The sequence below is a fragment of the Platalea leucorodia genome, assembly GCF_965183815.1.
Source record: "Platalea leucorodia genome assembly, chromosome: 4".
NCBI lineage: Eukaryota > Metazoa > Chordata > Aves > Pelecaniformes > Threskiornithidae > Platalea > Platalea leucorodia.
In genome coordinates, this window is record NC_138826.1 from 123188291 (window position 1) to 123205390 (window position 17100).

Sequence of the window (17100 nt, forward strand, 5' to 3'; positions counted from 1 at the left end):
GGTGTTTTCAATAGCTAGTTAGGATAAGGGGGAAAGCCCTCAAGATCTGGGGAAGTTCAAGGCCTAATCTGACCTTTGGTCAGTCTCATGTAAGGGTCCTTACAGAGTTCAGAGAGAATAAGTAGCTGGCACACCAAAAGAGAGTAAAGTGGGATTTTGGCTACACAGAGAGTCAACAAGGAATCTCCATATCCCTCAACTTTAGAAAATGAACACAGCCAACAAGACAAGCAGAGGTTCCTTGAGAGTGACTCAGACCTAAATTATTGTCTTTCTCTGAGATGTTCTCTGAAAGGCACATCTTTCTTCATTGACTCAGGAACGGTTCTCAGAGATTAGGGTGAGGTACATCTCAGGGATACAGTTTGCATGACTGTACTAGCAAGTGTCGGATTTTGTCTCAATCAGTAAGACTGAAATTGCAGCAACTATACTGATAACTCTTTGCTGAACATAAAGGCAGCTAAGATGACTTGTTCAGAACTAGTCATTACACATAAGACGCTTGTCAGATCAAGACATCAATTAGTCAGGTCAATCCCACCTCACATGCTTACAGTACATCTGAACAAGTCACCTCAAGAACTCTTTATAATCAATAGGGAGAAATCTGCAGTATGATTCATGTAATCCTAGAGAAAATGTTTAAACAGGTCAAATGAATCATTCTTGCATTGACTGGCAGGATCTCAGGTATAGGATCTGCATTCTAGATGTCTAGGGTTGGCTGGAATGAATACTACATACGTGCCTGAAGTTGTATGTTCATTATTTACTATTAACAGTCATACAGAGGATGTCTGGCCTTTGAGTTCAGTGTCCTCCACACAGAAGTTAGCACAGGAATTTTGCCTAAATATTTATATCCCTGACAGCATTGCAATGTTGGTTTCAGTTTAGAATTAGAGGAGAGGGATTATTTAGTTCTTATTTTACCACTGGTGAGCTGAATCTTTAATCTCAGTATGGAACTATGCTAGTTGACCTGACTCCCTGGTAATACTGTATGTGCTGTGCTCAGACATCTGTAAGACAGTGGGAAAAACGTGTAACATTGTGGTTTTATCTCAACAGGTGATGTTTCTCCTCCTCCTTCTACTGTTGTTGGACATACCAAAACCTTAGCTAAAGTTACATTCAATCCCAGTGTTGTCGAGCAAACCAGGATTGCCCGAAATGGCATTTTGGGAGACTTCATAATTAGATATGATGTCAACAGGGAGCTGAGTGTTGGGGATGTTCAGGTACTGTACTCATGACTCATCTTTTCTGTTTTATTAACTATACCTGAGATGGTTCAATTGTCTTGCATGCTCCAAATGTCCTGGAAAATGGTTTCCAAGTGAAGGCTACTTCTCCATCTTGTAAGAACTATCCAAAATAAAACCAGTCAGTTGGCAGCCACAAGATGGACTTAAAAACCACAGGTAACTACTTCATTGAGTTTCTTTTTTGTATCTGCTTTTCAGTTTCTCAATATACTGGCTGTATGTATCTGGATACAAGGCCAGTTCCCTAAATGCATGTGGTGGTTCTGATTCCTGGGTACATATGTTATATTCTTACTGCATTTGGAAGGAAACCCAATATCCACCATGGAAGATGTGGAGAGCTCCAGTAGGTTCCCCCACTCTGGATAAAACAAGAGGCCAGGATTAAGAGGGGTACAAAGGAGCACTTATATCCTCCAATGTAGACACAGACATTGAAAGCAGGATCAGGTGTGCCCAACCAAATATCCCATAATGATGTGTGTGGAACATTGCATCATGATCTGCCTTTGATTCCTGACTTCCTTGCTCTTTCACAGATTCTTAGTGGGTATTTCGTGCACTACTTCGCTCCCACAGATCTTCCTCCACTGCCAAAGAACGTTGTCTTTGTGCTTGACAGCAGTGCTTCCATGGTGGGAACGAAACTTAGACAGGTGAGGTCCTTGCATTTATTATAGACTGGTTGGCTGTAAGGTTGCAGAGAGCTTGGTTCAGACTTCATCTCACCAGATGGGTTCTTCTGCAAAATGTTTGCTACGTCTGAGGTGAGAGGAGGCTCTGAAGAAACCTCAAGGCGAGATGATCTACCTGCAATGAGAAATTATCATGTTAGCGGGAATGGGATGGAAATAAGAAGTGCAGAGGACTTCATCACTCTGTAAAAAAGGCCGGTGCTGTCAAAACTGAGCTAGGATGCTGCAGATAGGATTGTCCTGGGCAGTTCTGTTCTGGGCAGTTTGAAGAGAGGCAGAACAGGGAGAATTCCCAGCAAAGTGCATTCAGCAGTCCATTGTATCCAGCTTAACAGCAGAGAAAAAGATATTGATGTCTTTAAATTACCCTGGCAAAACACTTAGCAATGCATAACTCAATGAGTCCTGTTGAAAGAAAGGTCAGTTTTTCCTGTTTGAGAATCTGAGTCTTTCAGCACAAATCTCAGACGTTCTTCCAGGGCACAGATCTTAACATGAGCCAACATACCAAGCTGAATGTAACATCACCAATGCTTAAAATTGACCTTTGACATGGAGGCTTCAGGCTGGTGCCTAAACGTTTTTGCTTCTTCAGTTCTCTGAGATGGACACATGGAAACTGTCTCCAGTTCAGGAGCCAGGTAGTTGGCTTGGAAGGACACCGTGCCTGGGGGAATATACTCTTTCTCTCAGCACAGTATTATCAGTCTCAGCTAGAGGCAGACTGTGCTTGGGGAAATATACTCTCTTTCTCAACACAATATCATCAGTCTAAACTAGAAGCAGAGATGAATTAAAACTTCATTTCTGTTCTGAATGATTTGACAGATATATCTCAGGTCTGCACTCACACTGGAGAGGTAAGTTCAGTTTTCATCTTACGTATCTGTGCAGAAAAGAAGAAAAGTCCTGGTAGGGTTAGTATTGTTTCCTTCCATTGAAGACTTGCCCCGCAAGCATGAGATATGGAGAAGTTAGTTGGCTTCTCTCTGGTGAATGGCCACATCTTTACCTTCTACTTCCTCACCATGGCCGAGCTAATGACAGTGGAAAGTGACACTTTCCACATAGGTTGACACCAATATCAGGCAGTTTCAGCTTGTACGGATGGTGTCCTGTTGTAACATTACTAGAATGACTGAAGGCCAGTGGCTTGGGCTTGCATCTTGGCCATTTAAGGAACTCTAATTAGTCCATTCAGGCTCCTTGGTCGACTGCCTGGAACATGGTGATATTTGTGGAAACTGTGGTTATTTAAGAGCCTTTTTTTTCCCTTGACAACCAACACCTGCCCAAATGTCCTTGACAAACACAGACCATGGTCATTCTCTGACAGTTCTCTGTCTTTGAACAAGGACGTTGGGGGTATATACGCCTTTCTCTCTCTGCTACCGTCTGGTTTCAACGGTGATCATAAATCTTAATTTAGAAGCTGTGTCCCCTACTAAATCAAATTATCTCCACTGTGAGCTAAAATGGAGTATGACTTTTATGGCTCCTAATTACCTTCCCCAGTGACTGGAGCAGCAGAGTTGTCAACAAACATACCTAGTACTATGCTGAATCAGGTCTTGAATGAAGATGCCTTTGAATCTTTACAAATTCCTGCGGACAGAGCCTGGCTCTTGGCTTTCTGTTATCCTTCTGCTGAAAAATGTCTGCCTTGCCTCACAGAATAAACAGATGCTGTGCAAATGCACCCAGTCCTGCATGCTGAAAGCAGTCAGCGATACAGCGCTGAACCAGGGAGATTAAGACTCTGAAGGGCTTTGGTGCTAGTGTGAGCTGCGCAAGTGGTACCTTAGGTCAGCAAATTAACCTTGTACTATGAAAGCTTTTATTCTCTTCCTAAGCTTGTTAGTGTTTCTTTTCCATATACTTACTGGAAACAACGTGGCCAAGGATTAACCCTTGAAGGCCTACTTCATAGCCTAGCCAGCTCCTACTGCTATACATACATAAACCTCAGGCCATTTAGGTACAAATAGGCACCTCTTGAGCCTGAAGTGAGAGAACTATCTAGCCAGAACTTTTGTTGAGGACGTACCCAATTTTTTGCCCTGTTATCTCAGATATACTCTTTTTTATGGAGAACCACAGGTACGTTATGGAGGAGTGCTATGTGCAGGAAGCACTTATCTGCCTCTGATTTCAAGCGCTCCAAAAAATAGAACTTCATGGAATTATGACGAAATCATAAAAACCCCACACAGATTAGTCAAGAAAAGACCAAAATCTAGGACTGGCTGAATAATATGCCTCTTTTGATACATTAAGAAAGTGTGATCAGTTACAGCCATGGCCCATTTCTGCTCAGTGGCCTTTTTACCTAATTGTTGTTGTTATTAAGATGTTTGTTAAATTACAGACACGTCCCCTGGTGGCAGGATACATCTGAGCAGAGGAAATGCCTCCTTTTCTTCTTTTCTCTTGGACTCCTGCAGCTGTGGTAATCTATGGTGGCGTGTAGAGAGCTGGGAATTCCCATGGGACTGTCTTTCCTCATTTCTCTCTACTGAGTCACATGCAAGATCAGCTAAAAATACAGTCAGCATTTGTAAAGAGTGCTCTTGCAGGTCAGCTGCAGTAACTATGGCAAAGGACAGTTTTTAGGCTTATGTAAGCAAGGATGAGAAACTTCAGCTGCGCACCCTTTTCTACAGTAACTCAAGGAACTTTTGTACTCTTCGGTCACCTGCCTTCATGAAGTTAATGGCAAAGTGACTCAAATGGGGTCAGGATTTCATGCATCCTGCAGTTCCCACAATCTAATTGTGAGTCATTTCTCTTTTCCTCTCCCAAGGTTTTCCTTTCCCTACATGAATTGTTTTCTGTTTGTGTCATCCCTTTCTTGCTAAGATACCTCAGTCTTTGAAGCAACAAGATGTCCAGACCCAGTTGCAAACACATACAGTGAGCCTGAATGATCAGCTTAAATCAAATCAGTAAGACCCTTGAGACATTCCCCTCACATCACTGAGACATATATTAGTTTTGTGGGGGCGATCAGCTAACGTGCATATTCCTCCTGCAGTTTTCACAGCTTCTGAACTCTCGTGATGTCTAGCAGACTCAGTTACAGCAGTCCACCTCCATTGAGAATCTGGGCCTTTGTGACAGTCACCTTCTGGCAGTGGCAGGGAGATAAAGTTCAGGAAGAGAAAAATAGAGACTCTTTATAAGGGCAAATAGTGATAGGACAAGGGGAAACGGTTTCAAACTGAAAGAGGGGAGATTTAGATTAGATGTTAAGAAAAAATTCTTCACTATGAGGGTGGTGAGGCTTTGGAACAGGTTGCCCAGAGAGGTTGTGGATGGCCCGTCCCTGGCAGTGTTCAAGGCCAGGTTGGACGGGGCCCTCAGCAACCTGGTCTAGTGGGTGGCATCCCTGCCCATGGCAGGGGGGTTGGAGTTAGGTGCTCTTTAAGGTCCCTTCCAGTCCAAGCCATTCTATGATTCTATGATTCTGTGATTCTATGAAAACTCTTGAGCATGATGGTAAAAAAATTCTTCATGTGTTCAAGACTTTGCACGTCATTACTGCTGTCCTACTGGGAAGGAAAATACTGGTTTTGTCCTCATAAGCTTTGTTCCTTCATTTGAAAAGAGACAGTAAGATCTGTGTGGATTAGTTGCTTTTAACAGGAGCCAGAAGAGCCTGGGGAACAGGTTATATCTGCAAGGTTTACTGGGAAGCAAAATGATTTGCCCTTTGAGCAGTCTGACCTGCTGATTTTATGGTACCTTTGGCCAGGTAGAGGGGGACATGGCAGTTTTACATTGGTGTAACTAGGAGAAAGAGGGGCCAGTTATAGGTTCACCACCTTGTGATTGCCATGATTATCCCCAGCTTCACTAAACATGGTGAAAAAAGGACCTTTATCAGCCTGCAATTCAGTGTTACAGAATAAGCATGTTCCAAGCTATGAATATGCCCACAAGAGGATGGATTTGCAGATATTTTGCAGACATGAGGTAAAATGTAGTTGTTTCAACCACAAATTCATTTCACCTTACCTTTCCCCCAGGCAATAAATGCCCACACACTCAGTTAAACAGTTGGCTACACCGCAAGCCTGGCAACTTGTCAATGGTGGTGTGCCAGACTGTAATTTTCTTTGAGGTTAATTGCTTTAGGAGGAACTCAACTGAAGCTGGGACCTGCTGCGTATTTGCAAATGCTTCAGTTTATTTGCCTGCATCCATCCAAGGGACACTGTCGGTACCCTTGATCTGTGACCCACGCTGTCTGAGCCCTTCTGAGGGCCCGAGGGCCTTATATACACATATCCCTAAACCTCTGTGCCTCGGCACACAGGCTCCCTCTGAGCAGTTTCAGGGTGGTGAGAGCAGACAGGCACTTGAACATTCCATGTTCTCACTCCAAACTCCGCTGACTTCTGCTGGTTACTGCAGAGCTGGCTGCGGGCCTGTCGACTACTCGTCCAAATAATGGCTGCTGCCCAGGAGAACTACCTTAAATCACCAGGGGACTTTGGAAAAAATGCTAATTCTAATTACAGCCTTTAGTGAGTTTAAAGCTACTGTGAAGAGGAAAGATTTGTCGGCTTTTCCATTTCTATTGGAAAGCAACAACCTGAGTGAACACAGGAGGACTGTCTGCAGTGTCTCCAGCACTGACAGCTTCATGCAGCTGCCTCCTACTTGGGAATACACAACAGCTGCGTCGTCTCAGTCCTCTCTGTAGATGTAAATATGGAATATAAGAACTACTACAGTAAATAAGATGTCAGATCCATATAGACCTTAATTTGTCAGATTCCAAGAAAGGTGCAAGTACCTGTCATGCAGCAAAATAATCTGCCTTCCCCAAACCCTAAAATTTATAAATAATGACAGAGTCATACAGAGAAACAAGTAACCTTCAGAGCAAGATGCCCTCAGATGTTCCAGACATGGAGCATCTGTTTCTGGTCTCAGGACTAACAGCCAACATACCCCCAGCTGATTTGCTCCATGTTGAGGTAGTAGAAGTAGAGACAGGATTTCCCAGGAAGACCGCTTAATTGGGTTCAGAGTAAATAGGATGCAAAGGCAACTGCAGCGTCTGGTATGGAAATGCTGCTGAGGCTTGAACTGAAACCCCACGAAGACACTGAGAGTTCTCCCAAGGGTTTCAATGGGACCTTTGCTGAATTCACCAAAGGATGAACTGAAAACAGGTGTTACTGAAGTGACAGACACGGCCCAGTGATCACCAGACAAGTCCATAGTGAAAAGGAAGGGGCAAAATCAAGCTGGGAAGTCAGTCCATGGATCAGGGTTGTTGAGGTCTATGACCAGGCATAGCTGTAACAGAGCTAGAAACAGCTACAGGATAACTTTTGGTCTGAGACTCAAACTGGGACTGAGGGCCCAGGCTGGAGCTGAAATGGGCAGGAGTGTGGGTGGAGGCCCCAGGTGGGGCTGGTCAGAGCCATTAAAGCCTATTAGTATGCTCAAGGCCCTAGCATACACATGCAAGTCTATGAAGCTGTAGATCTGGGTTTCTTTAACAGTCCTTTCCAAGCTGGAATTGTGTTTTTCCAGTTGCTGGAGCAATACCTGGAAGGCAAACCTGGTTTCTATTTGTGTTTTCATCATGGATCTGTTATGTGAACTTAGGTAGGTTATTTTCTTTGTCTGTGCTTGTCTCTGCAGAGTCTTGTCTGTTTAGCTGGCAAATCCATGGCTGGGCTTACGGCTGTACAAGATTTCCCGAGTCTAAAAGACACCTCATCTTTGCCAAGACTTAAGCTGTTAGTCTAACATTGCTATTTCCAAGTAAATACCCCTGCACTCTAATATGAGGTGTGTACTACACATCGCCCAGCTGGGACAGTCTGTTTCTAACTGTGAAGAGCATTTGAATCTCAGAAGTGCTTGTGGGACCTTCTGTGGAAGCTTGCTGGAGTGAGGTCTTCCATGTTATATTACTGTATGAAGTCATCAAACGGTGTTCACAGGCAGCTCTGACTCTGAGGTCCACATGATGTAATTTGAAGTCCCGTAGGAATGAGGGATATGATGCTACCTGTGTCATAAGGAGGGAGCTTTTGCTTGGATAGTTACCCCTGATGTAGTGACTTCATCTTCTCCAAAACATCTGCTCTCTTCTCTGCAGAGTTTTGGGCAAAGACTTGGCCTGCGCTCGTGCCTGAGGCAGTGGCTTAGCATGGAAGCAGGCAGGGGAAGGTTTGGAGACAGGGATATGCAGGAGGGAGTTGGGATCCTGGAGATGCTGAGGGGATTTGGAAATGGGGAAAACAGGAAGGAGAGGAGGTGTTGGAGGACAGTGAGGGCCCCGTGGCATGCTCTCAGGTGGGGAAACAGGCAAGTTTGCTTTTTTTAAAGAACAATTTAGTGCTCTTGTATTGCTTAATGCTAACCCTGAGCAAAAGTGCTGGGTCTTTGCTCCAACCAACCAACCATCGTCATCACCCCTCACTCACTGGAGGTGAAAATGGGGAAGTCACATCTAAAAGTAGGAAGTATCACAGTTCAGGGAAAAAGGGCCAGGGCTATGAGAGGAGGTGGCTACAGAGTCACAGCCTCTGCAGACGGATAACAGATACTTCATCGCTGTGGAAGTACAGCACTCTTTCTCATGGAGAAAGAATATCTCCTCCCTCAGTAGGAACGGTGCAATGTTTCCTTGGTGAAATAGCACAGATCTTTTCTCCATGGAGAGGAAACATCTCTCTGTGAAGGAGCAATGTCCCTCTCCTAGCAGGTTACATGCGCAGGCAGGGGGTTCTGAGAAGGGGCTAGAGAGCTCCAAACCTGGCAGGCTTCTGACTACTGAGGCACCCGCTGTGAGAGAGTGGCTACATGGTGAAGAATGGAGGCTAATCAACATGAAAAGCATAGCAACCTGTGTGTCAGCCCAACTCCTGCTGCATAATGTAGCAGCTAATGGTTGCTGAAGTCGAGGGCATGTGCTGTGGACAGTCTCTTGGGCATGTCAACTCTTCCCAGCACTGTGTCGGCAGCTGATCTGTGTGACAGAGAATGAAAGTCCTGAGTTGTTGAAACAGTTTTCATGCGCTGGGCCTAACTCCATCTTCTGAGGATGGGCAGAGGGAGAGATGTCAAGCTCTGCATTGAGGGTATGGGATACTTTTCCCTTGGTGTTGACCTTTTTGCTGCTGGCTCCATGGAAATTGTTTGTCATGCTGACAGGGTGGGGGTTTGAGTGTCTGACTGGCATGTTATGGGATGTGATCCCACTTAAAATGAGCTAAGCACAAGACAAGAATGTGGCTTTCATACTCTGCTGTGTCAGTCTGGCTGTCTGACCCAGTAGCCGTGTTGTTTGCAGCGGGGTTATTTCAGTATGGCACTGTGGGGCAGCCTTTAAACTTTTCCCTTTGACTTATTGTACGGAAACATTTACTGCTCCAAATGTCATCCACACTGCGCTGTTGATAAGTGCTTGAAGTAATGATGCTTGGTGCTGATAAGAGCTTGCCTCCTTAAAACTTTGTACAAGCATTTATTTATATCCTCAACAGTGCAATGAGATTGCAAAGACCTAGCATACGCTCTGCCCTCTGAGCACATGAAACTCCAGTTCCTGAGAAACCAGGTCATCTTGCAGTTTTTCATGTATTTATACCCCCCGTGCTGTTGGGTGCTAGAGAAGTGAGTTACCCCAACTGGTAGCTAAACTTGTCCACATCCTTGAAGACAGTTTTATCTTCCACTGAGCAGAAATTTAGTGCTTAAATGCCCTGGACAAATGTGGAGCTAAGTGATTTACTGAATGTTAAGTGGAAAATCTTTGTCAGAAAAGGCAATAGAAACAGTTGCTTTAAATGATGGAGTATTTCTTTTGCAAACCAGGAATCTACAAAGCAACTTTTTCTAAGGCCATACAGGGAGTCAGCAGTGTTCAAGTTACTAGCAAGAGATCCCTGATGTTCAGGCAGAGGAGACTGGACCATGGACTGGAGACAGACTTTTATTGTCCAGGGCTCTACAACTAAACTCCCTCCCGTCACAGGCCAGTGTCAGGGTAAAACAAAATGCTTGTTGTCCAGAATTGTGAAGGAGTTTTCCTTGGTTACGTGATCAGTGTCTGCCAGGAAGAAAGCACAAAAGATATATTGACAGGGAGAGGGTTAGCTGCAGTCCCTGAACTGCGTGGCGCTCCCTGCAGAGGAAGAAAGGGCAGATTGTCCTCCCCAAGAGGGGGATGGAGGAAGGTAAAAAAAAATCCAAGGATACACTTGTGGGTTAAAACCCATTTTTGGTAGAAAAGTCCCTGTTGCTGGCAACTGGCATGTGATCTGCATTGCGTGGGCAGAAAGGAAACTGGAACATAGAGGAAAGCAAAACTCACAAGATACGGCTTCAGACCTCAGCAGGAGTGATACTGCCCAAACCTTTGTTCTCTCTGTACCTCAGCTCCTCCCTGTAAAATGGCAGTGGAGCTCACACCGCCTTTCCCTTGGCTACTGGATCCCAAACCAAGTCTATGGCAGTACCTTGTCTGACCTCGACAGCACCATTTCAGGTGCGACTTTGATGCCAGCCTTTCCTTAAGTCACAGTGTTAATCCCTCTGACAGACTATGGGCAGATTTGACCAGATATTGTTGTTGTAGCTTGGAAAAACCATCCCTGGACCTTTTTATCAGCTGCCTGTGCATGTTTGGAAAGGGGAAAGATATGAACCAAAGCATAGAGGATATTGAAGGGGAGAGGGGAGCTCTTCTGTTTTTTTTCTCCCTGTGCTTCCTTGCACTGTTTTGCCAAACAACATATTTACTTGTACTTGTCTCCTTCTCGCTGCAGGAGATTTGGTTTCTGAGCCCTTCTCTGCGCTGCTGCACTCTCAGACAAGTTACTGGATGGAGCTGTGGGTTCCTAATTCCCTCTGAGCTTACATCTTGTGCCTTAGCTCCCTTCTTGTCAAATATGGTCTCTCACAGGGGATCTGGAAGGCCAAAGTAAAGCCTACTGAAATTTTGTCTTCTAGTTGTGGCATCCTTCAGTATATGGTTGCGGATGATCCCATGTCTGCTGTCTGCAGACTGTCCTCGTGCAGCGCTTTCAGCCAATGGATACTGCTTTCCAAAGGCTTTGGTTGTGAACGCTTTTCTTTCTGGTAGCCATGGTCTTTGACTGATCTTGAGCCCACACTGTTCCCTGATGCTGGCTCAAGCTGGAAAGGGGCTGTGTCGCTGGTGTCGATGTCTCACTGCCCAGCCGTTGCGAGGGCAGATGCCAGCTGTGTTTGGGCGTGCAGGGTGCAGCTGAGGATTGCCAAGTGACCTCAGAGGCACTGGCAGGGTGGGTGCTGGGGGAGCTCCCTCTGCATTTGGAAACCTTTTCCAAGAGGGGCTGAGTTACACTACAGTGCTGCAGAGACCCGCTGTCGGTACAGAATTGGATTCAGCATGAACTGAAAGTCTTTTGATTTTTTTTTTTTTTAATGGGCTGACATGAAGCTTGCACAGAGGATGTGGGCCTAGGATGAAGCACTTACAAATGCTCTCGGGCAATGGAAAGTGTGAATACGTGGGCTTGGGGCATGCATTATAATGAGGTGCTTGAATTCCCCCCTTGCTTCATAGCAGGGCCAACGTCTGGCAATGCCACAGCGTCTAACAACCACGCATTGTCTCCCTTTGAACTGCACAGCTTTCAGGGTAGCCAGGCTTTGCCCTCACCCTGCTCCTCAAACAAGAGACTGTGAGAGAAATGTCACCGGGACTCAGATTCCTCCTAAAAGGTGCCCAGATGGTCTGACATCATCCCAGATGTCTCTGAGGCAGCTCTTTGACCCAAAAAAGGACTGAAGGCTCTCAGCTCTCCCATGGGAGTGTGTCTCTTCCCATGCTTTGCTCCACCAGTGTTTAAGCTAAGTGCGGTCTGTCGGAGCTAGCCCCAAGGGCCAAGCACAAAGGTGACAATTCACAGCCAAACTGGAGTGTAGCTGAGGGAGTTCTCTTCCTGCTGTTGCTGGGGTTCATACAGCCCCAAATCACCTTGGCTGTGATGCAGGGCCTTTAGCAAGCAAGAACCAGAAGAGCAGCAGTTGTGTTGCATGTCCATGTATCAGTGTGGAGGTGACAAGGAAGACCAGAGTGGTGTCTGGGAGATGGCTTGTCTCTGACCTTGTAGGCTTGAGAAGACACTATCTGCACATCGGTCATTTAGACAGTGCAAGCCCATCTTCAGCTTCTCATAATTTCTGAAGCACAGACAAAAACTGTGATTGCTCCCTGGCAGCCATGGTCATCCCACCTGCCCTCAGCTGTAGACCATGACTCTTCTGCTCCAGATTTGGGGAGTGATATTTTGGAGCCCTGGAGGTGGTGTTTCAAGCCCTAGGTTCCAGCTGTGCTGACAGCTCATTCACCAGCACAGCTTTTTGACTCAAATGCATTGGAATGGCAATTCAGTTTCCACCTTTCAGCTCAATTTTGTCCATGCTAATTTGAGGGAAACGGAGGAACCTTCTTCCACTGAGTAATCCTCTTTTAAATCCTCATTTAAAACTTGTCTCTGACAGCTACAATCCTTTCCCAACTAGTGAAAATGGATTTTTTCCAGCTGTTCTGTATTATTACTTCCTGCCACCCTCTCCCTTAATCCTTGCTCCACCCTCCACGCAAAAATGCATCTACCCAGGCAAACATGCTGGAAGAAGTGTTTCACCTTACAGCACCTGATACAAGGGTGCTGGACCCTTAAACTGGTTTTCCTCAGTGTGAGTGGGTTAGATCTGTGCCCAGTTTATCCCCAAAATGAACCACTGTCGTATGCACAGCCGTGGAGTAACGATCTGGCCCTCAGCAGGGAAGAAATGGTTAATTTTCTGCCTTGCAGGAGAGCGCCTTTGGCATAAGTTTCAGTGCAATGACTCACTGGGGCCAGGCAGAAGTGGAAGTGCAAAGACTCCATCGGCAGCGGAGCAGCTTGGGAATCCCACGGCAGTCTCAGCCCTTAGCTCCTCGGAGCCAGAAGAAGTTCCAGCTGTGGCCTTACAAGGCCAGAACGAGAAACCTGCTGCCGTGTCCCGGCTGAAGCCGCTGCCAGGCACTCTCTGCACGAAGAGCTTTGCAGGTCCTTGCCTGGGGGCTGGTGGAGACTGGAGGAGAGGGCTGGGTACCAGGAGCGCTCAGTCATAGCTGCGTACTGAAGGTTTTCAAGCAGTGCACTTTTACCAAGATATTCTCCTTATTTAAAGTTGCTTTTGCCTGCCAGCTACTGAATCATATCCAGCCCTCCGGAGGGAAGCCACGTCTCTCCCGCAGCCCATTTATGGGTGAGGGATATTGGTAGCAAAGTGTGTGTTTTCATCCCGTGAGGACTGCAGTCTTTAGTATGAACCTGGAGGCCCTTATGAGCTGGGAGGAGAGGTGGAAACACCTAGGATGAGCCAGGCAATTCAGAGCACTCTGGGAGAGATGGAGAGCCAGTTCAGCTCCTTTTGGCACCAGTAAGCACTATAGTGCTCAGGACTGGGAAGGATTTGGTCTTGAGGTGAGTCCCACCTTCTCTATAGTTGAGCTACTCAACCTCTTGGAGGCAATGCTGGGAGATAGGCACTTCCAGACAATGACTCAGCCCATCCTAAACCCCATCCAAAACAGATGGGATGGATTACTCTCTGGAGGTGTCTTTCACCTGCTTGGGGAGGGATTAGATGCAATGCCCAGCTTTCTGATGACTGAGTTGGGAAAGCTGAATCCCACCCTTTATTTTTACTGGGGGTGAGGTAAAAGCTACAGGAGAATGAACCATATGGCCTCCCTCATTATGTTTGCTTTGGAGCAAAACCATGTTCACATACACACACTTGTACATACGTTTGTATGTCTATATATTACACATTCAAAGTTTTTTTTTTTTTTTTTTTTTTGAAATTGCAGAGACAAGCACATGGTAGAGATGCCAGAATCCAGGCTGGCTGTGCATGTGCATTAAAATATGACAGAACTTTTTCCTGGGAAGAACTGACTCAGATGCCATGGAAATGACTTAACTGTGACAAAAAGGAAAGAGAGAATGAAAGAAGGGGGGAGAGAGAGATGGTTCCAGCCCCATGTTTGGCCCCTGTATGAGGGTGTGGGGAAGTGCTGCTTTTTCTAGGAAAGTCTGCTTCAGTTCCCTCCAGACCCCTCTGCAGTTCTAGCTTGGATGCTGTGTACACACAAACTACACTGCTGCTCTCTGTTTCTCCTTTTCTTTTCCTTTTCTTTTGGCTGAACGCAGGCAAGAATGTCAAAACGAATTTCTGAGCACACTGGAGGTGAGATGTGTTCTCTCTGCAAAAAGACCAAAGCAAGATTATTTTTCCTCTTGCCTTGTTCTCAGAAACAACAGAGCTGTTTGGGCCCAATAAATCCCTTTGAGAAAAGTGCAGTTTGACAGAATTGCAAAAAACTGAAAAGAGGGGTTTTGTAATGGGAAAGGTCAAGTGATGTTAATTATAATCAGAGCTATAACATGGATAATGAGACTTGGGGAGTTTCGCTTCAAATCATTGCTTCTAGGCACCTCTGTTTCTCTCCCGGGGCGGGGGGGAGTGGAGGAGGGATATTGCACATGGGGAGCTGTTGTGGTCTCATTGTTTCTTGCTTTAACGCCCTGCCCAAAATTTCCTTCAGCAGAGGCTGGCATAAAGGCCTGATCACACTCCCACGGGACAGAAGCTTCTCCATTTTCACTTTCTGCTTACTTTGATCCCATTTTTTGAGGGACAAATGCATGGACCACTCTTTTTATCATGAAATAAACCCAAGAGTCCTTTTCTCCACTGTGTGATTGGTGCTTTGCCTTTCTACGCATGCATGAGAGATCGTTTGGCCTACTGGATTGAGAGCTGGGAACTCCAAGTTTTGGAAAGCTCTCCATTTGTTGCCTTGACATCATTACTAAAGTAGCCTGTGCCTCGGTTTTCACTTCTGTAAAATGAAACTGTGAATGATTGAGTGTCCCTCTGAAGGGTTATGTCATGTATTATCATCTGATGCATTTTTACAGTACAAAGGCTATTGTAAAAGAGGAGATGAGACCATAAAACCTTCCCTTCTTTTTCAAATAATGGCTATTTAGCTCATCTTAGCAAGTTCTTTATGGACTGTTAGACTGGGGAGACAACCCTTGTGTTTGCAGCAGGCACTCATCTTCTTGAAGGTTTATTTGGTGATGTGAACCTAGTCAGGTTCTCCCCTTCTCTTTGAAAGAGCCTCTTCCACCAGCATTTGGTTTAGTATTCTTATCTATAAAACATTCATAAAATGCATGGTGGTGAGACGTGGAGCAATGTTCCAGCTAAGCAAATGGAGGGATGAATCTTGCGATCCCTATGGAGGAAAATGGTTTATACAGAGAACAGAAACAGGCAGGGAGGGACTCCAGAACTGGCTCCAAAATGTTTGAAGCTATGTGAAATATTCCCCTTGACTTCAGATGAACTGGAAGCCAAGTCACCAGCTGGGAGGATTAGAGACTCCACTGCGGTGGGTAAGTTGTTTGCAGTTGCATCATTGCATCATCAGCGTCAATGCAGAATCCAGAGGGATATTGATGACACAGCTTGATCAGCCCTTTGAGCTCCTTTCCAAACTGTCTTTACATAGAAACATCAGGCCTAGAAACATGTGGTTTCCAGCACTGCTGATTACCTTTTTTATTTTTTCTGGACAAGCCCTTCACATGTTTCCCTGATAGGCATGAGAGAAACCTTTAAATGCTGATGAGTCCACCATATTACTTTCTGCATAGCTTTCCTTAGAATTTGAAAGGCTTAACGGTGGCCAAGAAAGGGCAGAGCTGAGAAGCTGCTGATCCCTCTGCTTACAGATATTGCCTCATATTCCTCCCAGGCATTTTGCATCCAAATATAGGGTATGTTTGCATGGACAGAGGCTGCTTTTGGGCATCAAAAGCATCCTCTGATGCAAAAGCAAAAGACCATCTCAGCTGGTCTTACTAAGCTGAATTTTGTCTCCATGCGAACGCAGCTTCGTGGCTGCTAAATCAAAGTTCATCATACTGGGGAGAGAACTGGACACATCTGCACTCTATCTGTTGGCTTATCCTCAGTGGTCTGTCTTTCCCATCACCCAAGAATCTTTACCTCTCTTACTACGAACTCATCTTGATACCAGCTTTCCTCACTCTGTCTGCCTATATTTACATAGGATGATGAACAGCAGAACAATATAATGTTGGCATATTGCTGGAAAAAAACCATGCCTGGGACAAAACTGACTAGCAGGTAGAATCTGCAATGACCAGTCAGGGCTTCTTTTTGTGTCTTATTCATTTGATCATATTAGCTTAAACATTTGTTAACTGCTGGAACGATTAATTGGAGTATGTATATGCCAATCAGTATCCTAATTATGAACAGAGCATGTGCATCCTTGACATTTTAGAGGCATGTCGACTTATAAGTAACCTTTTTAACCATATGCCACTTAACAGCTTACTGCAAGTCTAGAGGGCTTTAGAAAAACTCCATGAGACTTTTGATACTAGTCAACATTATTCAGCATCCCTTAGTTCAGGGCATGGTTCTCCTGGTCAGTGTGAGCTTTCATCCTAGTTGTCATGCATGATTTTTAAGCTTAGTTAGGTCCAGGCATATGTATCACTTTTCAAGATCTTTTGGGAAAAAGTTGTTCTTTCATCTTATATTTGCATAGCACCTGGCACCACAGAGATCAGGCTTTGAGACAGAGAAGGACATCTCAATTTTATTCATGAGCCAAACTGGCAATGTAGAAATATCTATAAGATCAGTAAACATCTTAAAAATTAAATTTTTGCCCACTAAAGCAGCGACAGTTGTGCCTACTGGTCTCTTTCTCTTTCCTTTTTAGACCAAAGAAGCTCTCTTCACAATTCTCCAGGACCTAAGGCCTGAAGACCACTTCAATATCATTGGCTTTTCCAACCGAATAAAGGTCTGGCAGCAGGACCGGCTGGTGCCAGTTACTCCAAATAATATAAGAGATGCTAAAAAGTACATTCATAACATGTCGCCTACTGGAGGTACGATCCAGAGATATGAACAGGATTAATTTTGCTATCCAATTAACTACAACAGAACGGAGAGTGGTGAACGTGGTCCTGTAACATGTAGCAATAAAAAGATGTTGGGACTTAGGT

General features: G+C 45.2%; 1 protein-coding gene across 1 annotated transcript in view; it reads left to right on the top strand.

The window, feature by feature from the left end:
* Positions 1-17100, top strand: part of ITIH5 (inter-alpha-trypsin inhibitor heavy chain 5) — a 43318-nt gene that overhangs the window by 12986 nt on the left and 13232 nt on the right. The window contains exons 4-6 of the mRNA XM_082308387.1: positions 1075-1244; positions 1811-1927; positions 16812-16983. Coding sequence (XP_082164513.1) covers positions 1075-1244; positions 1811-1927; positions 16812-16983 — 459 coding nt within the window. The remainder of the gene's footprint in view (positions 1-1074; positions 1245-1810; positions 1928-16811; positions 16984-17100) is intronic.